This window comes from Pteropus medius, unplaced genomic scaffold (genome assembly GCF_902729225.1).
Source record: "Pteropus medius unplaced genomic scaffold, Ma_sr-lr_union100, whole genome shotgun sequence".
NCBI lineage: Eukaryota > Metazoa > Chordata > Mammalia > Chiroptera > Pteropodidae > Pteropus > Pteropus medius.
Window position 1 is genome coordinate 4,643,526 of NW_024354498.1, and position 6,000 is coordinate 4,649,525.

Here is a 6,000-nt window from a genome sequence, read left to right on the forward strand (position 1 = left end):
AACATTAAATAGGAAATTCCAGAAATCAACAATTCATGAGTTTTAAATTGTACACCATTTTCAGTAGTGTAATGAAATCTCACTTTATCCTGCTTGGGATGTGAATCATCTCTTTGTCCAGCATGATCACACTGTATATCCTACCTGCCCATTACTCACTTAGTAGCCATCTCAGTTATCAGGTTGACTGTCATGGTATCATAGTGCTTGTGTCCAAGGAACCCTTATAGTAGCCTAACACTACGTCATAATTCCTACGTCATTCATCTCACTTCATCTCATCACATAGGCATTGTACCATCTCATTTCATCACAAGAAGAGGAGGTAAGTACAGTACAATAAGATATTTTGAGAGAGACCGTATTCACACAACTTTTATTAGTCTATTGTTATAATTGTTCTAGTAACTTTTTAGTTATTATTGTTAATATCTTACTATGCCTAATTTACAAATTAAAGTTTATCACAGGTATGTATGTATGTATAGGGAAATCATAGTATGTATAGGCTTTGGTACTATCTATGGTTTCAGGCATCTACTGGGAGTCTTGGAACGTATCTCTCACAGATAAGGGAAGATTGCTGTACTGTCTAGTGTTCTTTCATTACAACTTGAAGGTCTCCCTTTAGTGTGGGAAATTTCCTATTTTTTTTTAAAGCTTAGTTTTGCTAGATATAGAATTCTTGATTGACCATCTTTTTGTTTCAGTGATTTGAATGTGTTGTCCCACTTCCTTTTAGCCTCTGTAGTTTGTAGTCAGTTGCTAATCTTATTGAAGATCCCTTTGAGTTTGTCTTATTTGGGGAATGTTGAGCTTTTTGGATATGCGTATTAATGCTTTTTATCAAATTTGAGAAGCTGCTAGCCATTATTTCTTCAAATAATCTATCTGCCCCTTTTCTCTCATTCTGAGACTCACTCATTGTGTATATTTTGGTATTCTTGATGGTGTCCCACCAGTCTCTGACATCTGTTATTTTTTCTCATTCTTTTTTCTTTCTGTTCTTCAAACTATGTAATCTCAATTGACTTTCTTTAAATTTGCCGATTCTTTCTTCTGCTAGTTCACATTTGATCTTGGGACCCTCTAATGAATTTTTCATTTCACTTATACTTTTTAAGTCCTGAATTTCTTTTTGTTTCCTTTTTATTGCTTTATTGATAGTTTCTATTTGGTAAAACCTTGTTCTCACACTTTCCTTTAGTTCATTAGACATGATTTTTTTTTTAGTTGTTTGAACTTATATAAAATAGCTTATTTAAAGTCTGTCTTGTGCTCGCTTCGGCAGCACATATACTAAAGTCTATCTAGTAAGTCTAGTGTTTGGGCTTCTTCAAAGTCAGTTTCTATTGACTATTTTTTACCCCTGTGTATAGGCCCCATATTGCTGTATCTTTGCATGTATTCCAATTTTTTAAATTGAAAACTTAGCTTTTTAAAATGATATAATGCAGCAACTCTAATAATCAGATTCCTTCCTCATCCCTAGGGTTTGTTTAGTTGCTGCTGATGCTGTTTGCTTGTTTAATGACTTTTCTGGACTAATTTAATGACTTTTCTTGGGCTGATTTTGTCATGTGTGGCCACTGAAGTCTTCTCAGTTAGCTTAATGATCAGCTAATGATTGAACAGAGATTTACTTAAATGTCTGGAACTGGTATGTCTCCCAGCCCTTGCCAAAGGATTCTGTGTGTGTTGGGACTTAACCTTAAACACTCCAGGAGGCAGTTTTATAAGTCTCTGTGTAGAGCCTCAAGGTCAACAAGAAATGAAAGATTAGGGCCTTCTCTGGACTTCCTGAGCATGCATAAGGCCTTCTAGATTCCCAGGAATATCTCACTGCTTTTAAGAGTCCTTGAATGGACATCTCAATCCCCAGTTTTCCCTTTTAAGCTTTTTGGTCCACTTCTTGTCAGCCCTAACTGGTAATACTGCCTTTGTCAGCTTTGATGTTAAATAATTGCCACTGAGTATTTGTTTCTTTGTTTTGTTTTTTTGACCAATGCCTTGGAGATAGGGCTGTTCAGATAGAGCAGGCTTTGATTCAGGTCAAAGAAAACAAGTCCTCAGAATAGAGCTTTTCAGTTATCTGCAAGATTGATCAAATAATGGCAGTTCTATGTGGATGGGGGTTTTGAAGAGCTCTAAATACATTGCGCCCCCTCCAGTGACTAACAGGCTACTGGTTTTCATAGCTACTATAGTTGTGAAGGTGTTGGTTTGCAAGGCTGCCGCAAAACTGGGATGAAAAAGATGGTATTAGGAAAGCTAAAATGCCACAGAATTTGCTGTTCTTTCTCACATTCAGTCGTTTTTCTTGACTAAGTGCATTTTGGATTGTTGTGAACCTTTATAATGTATAGAGTTTTGAAGAAGTTATTTTTGCCAGTGTTTTCATTATTTTTATGAAGGAGCAGGTTTTCGGAAGTCCTTAATCAGTCATTCTAGGAGTACCTCTCTATGATGACTTTAAATTATTTGACTTTTTCTGGTTATCTGTGCATGAATAGTTTCATGCCTAAGCTTAGTATAATACCCAGAAGCAGAAATCAAGAGTCAATTTTATGTTTGTATTAGCCCCAGATAGTAGACCATACACCAGCCTCATAAACTTTTCATACAGAAAGCATTAGAATAGTACAAGTAAAAGATAATTACTTTTTCTGATCTTACTAAGATTCTGAGGTAAATATCTATAGAAAACTATACTTTAGTATTTCAGTTTTCTAAATCATTAAATGAGTATGAAAAAAGTCAATTATTTCTTTTCTTAGAATTTAAATATTCTAATTGTAGAAATATTTGTCATTCACTGAACTATGTTTTGCCTGTTGGTTTTATAATCCATTTTTAAAAATAAAATCAAGTGGTAAGAGCTCTCTTAGGCCTGTTAGTTATCAGCCAGTAACTGGATGGCTAAAGGTTCCTCATCAGATGATTTTGAGGGGCATGCCTGGCTCCCAGCCATTTTGAACCAGATGAAGTTTAACTTTGGTACTTTTTTAAAATTTATTTTTATTATGGTAACATTGGTTAACAAAATCCAGTAAGTTTCAGGTATATGATTCAATAATAAGGCAGATATATATTGTATTGTATATTCACCGCCCATAGTTAAATTTCTTTGTATCACCACATATTTGACCCCTTTTACCACATCTACCTCTTCCCTCCCCCTCCTCCCTCTGGTAACCACTAGTCTTGTCTATATCCTTGAGTCTCTGTTTGTGCTGTTTCTTTGATGCTTTTAGGTTTATATCACACATATAAGTGATATCATGTGGTTTTCAACTTTTTCTGTCTGGCTTATTTCACTTAGCATGATTATCTCAAGGTCCATCCATGGTGTTACAAATGGCAGGATTTCATCTCTTCTTATAGCTGAGTGATATTCCATTGTATATACGTACCACAGCTTCTTTAGCCAATCATCGATCGTTGGTTACTTCAGTTGCTTCCATGTCCTGGCCACTGTGAATAATGCTGCTATGAATATCGGTGCGCAAATATCTTTTTGGATATGAGTTTTCAAGTCTTTGGGGTAGATACCGAGAAGAGGGATTGTTAGGTCATATGGAAATTCTGTTTTTAGTTTTTTGAGGAACCTCCATACTGTTTTCCATAGTGGCTGTACCAATTTGCAGTCCCACCAGCAGTGTATTTGAGGGTTCCTTTTTCTCCACATCTTCTCCAACATTTGTTATTACACGTCCTGTTGATAACAGCTATTCTGACAAGTGTGAGATGATATTTCATTGTGGTTTTGATTTGCATTTCCCTAATAACTAGTGACGTTGAGCATCGTTTCATATGTGTGGTGGCCATTTGTATGTCTTCTTGGGAGAAGCGTCTGTTCAGGTCCTCTGCCCACTTTTCGATCGGATTGTTTGGATTTTTTTTTGTTGTCATTGAGTTGTATGAGTTCTTTGTATATTTTGGATATTAGGCCCTTATCGGAGGCATTGCTTGCAAATATATTTTCCCTTTTGGATGGTTGCTTCTTTACCTTGTTGACAGTTTGGTTTCTTTTGGTGAGCAGAAGCTTTTTAGTTTCATGTAGTCCCATTCATTTATTTTTGCTTTTACTTCCCTTGCCTTTGAGGTCAAATTCATAAAATCCTCTTTAAGTCCAAGGTCCTTGAGTTTAGTCCCTTTATTTTCTTCTATGCCATTTATTGTTTCCGGTCTTAAAGTCAGGTCCTTAATCCATTGTGAGTTAATTTCGGTGCGTGGTAATAGACAGCAGTCTAGTTTCATTCTTTTGCAGCTGGCTTTCCAGTTTTCCCAGCACCATTTATTAAAGAGGCTTTCCTTTCTCTTCTGTATGTTTTTGGCTCTTTTGTTGAAAATTATTTGCCCATATAAACATGGGTTTACTTCTGAACTCTTGATTCTGTTCCACTGGTCCATGTGTCTGTTTTTCTGCCAATACCATGCCATTTTGATTATCGTCGCTTTGTAGTATAATTTGAAGTCGGCACAGTGATGCCTCCAGCCTCGTTCTTTTTTCTCAGGATGACTTTGGCAATTCGCGGTCTTTTGTGCTTCCATACAAATCTGATGATTTTTTGTTCTATTTCTTTAAAAAATGCCGATGGGATTTTGATGAGGATTGCATTAAATCTGTATAATGCTTTAGATACTTTGGTACTTTTTCATTGCAATCTTTCTTCTCTCTTGAAGTCTATTAGACTTTTTAGATTTTTATTATACTTTATTTTTTTTTTAGTTGGAGGTTAAATCAAGGTGTACTAATTAATATTTAGAATGTAATTGATAATTTGAGTTATCTTTGCTTTCAGGATCATGCCTTAAAGTGTTTTTTTTTTTTTAAGATTGAAATGCATTTTGTTGAAAGAGAAATAGGCCAGTAGAGTGTTGGAAGGGTAGCTCTAGGCCAGGATGGTTGCCTATAAAAGGAGGTGTTCATTGTACCTTATCTTTTCTTAACTACTCTGAATTCTTAACTTTTCTTGCTCATTGAAGCAACTTTCCTGGCCTTTTTAGACACATTATAATTGGTTGCCTCAGTTTCCTGAGATATTTAGAGATGATCCTAGAATAAATAAAGCCTTGACATAATACTTTAAACTCAAGTATATGATGTCACCAAAATATTTAATAGGAAGAAATGAACATGTTATTCATAAATAATCAAATAATTGATAAATTGTTGATGAAGTCAAATGGGAAAATGATTTAGCAACAAAAATTGTATGCTGATGATATGAAAATGCTAGAGTATATTATAATAGACAGTTTTTTTCGAAAACAGTACAAGAAGACATAATAGAACAACAGAGCACCAAACGACCTCTTGAGCAACCTCTACCCTATGTTGCTGCTCCCTCTCCTAAGCTCTCCAAAATAAAGGTGCAGGTACATGCCCCTGCAGGTAAGTAGTATTTACACATCCCAGGATTGGAAAGAAAAGTCACTCTATACCATTTATGTATGTTCTTGGGTGGTGGTGATGGGGATAAGGGGAGTGTATTTGCCCAAATCATTTGAGAGCTTTGTTGAACACTTCATTCCCTTCAGAAGGGCACAGTTGTCATTTCTTCTTAGAGTAAAAACAGTTACAGTAAAATTTTCTAGTCAGCTTTATACTGCTAAAAGCTGTTGAGGAATAGAAAAACCTAATACCTTTCTCCAGTGAAAGTTTTAAGTGCCCAGGTAGTAAGCAAATAGTAGAAACCAACTGTGTGATCATATTATAACAAATAGTTGTGAAGAACTGACATTTCTAAAAACGACTGCTTTAGTGAGGTGATCAAGACTTTGGTGGCAACACTTGCAAGAGATAGCTGCTATGAGAACTATAGGTGATGTTATAGAATCAATTTGGATTTCAGAATAGTGTCCATTTCTATAAATACCAAGAAAGGGAAAGTTCAGTATACCAATGCTTAAGTGAACTATTGTTGGAGATTAGTAGATTTTTGACCTTTTAATAGTATTCGAACTGTACGTCTGTTGAAGATAATCGCCTTTTTG

At 35.4% G+C, this 6,000-nt stretch overlaps 1 protein-coding gene across 1 annotated transcript in view; it reads left to right on the forward strand.

Moving 5' to 3' along the window:
* SCML2 (Scm polycomb group protein like 2) overlaps positions 1–5,435 on the forward strand; it is a 64,721-nt gene extending 59,286 nt beyond the window's left edge. Inside the window, exon 11 of the mRNA XM_039852256.1 lies at positions 5,279–5,435. Coding sequence (XP_039708190.1) covers positions 5,279–5,406 — 128 coding nt within the window. The 3' untranslated portion in view covers positions 5,407–5,435. The remainder of the gene's footprint in view (positions 1–5,278) is intronic.
* Positions 5,436–6,000: the final 565 nt, after the last annotated feature.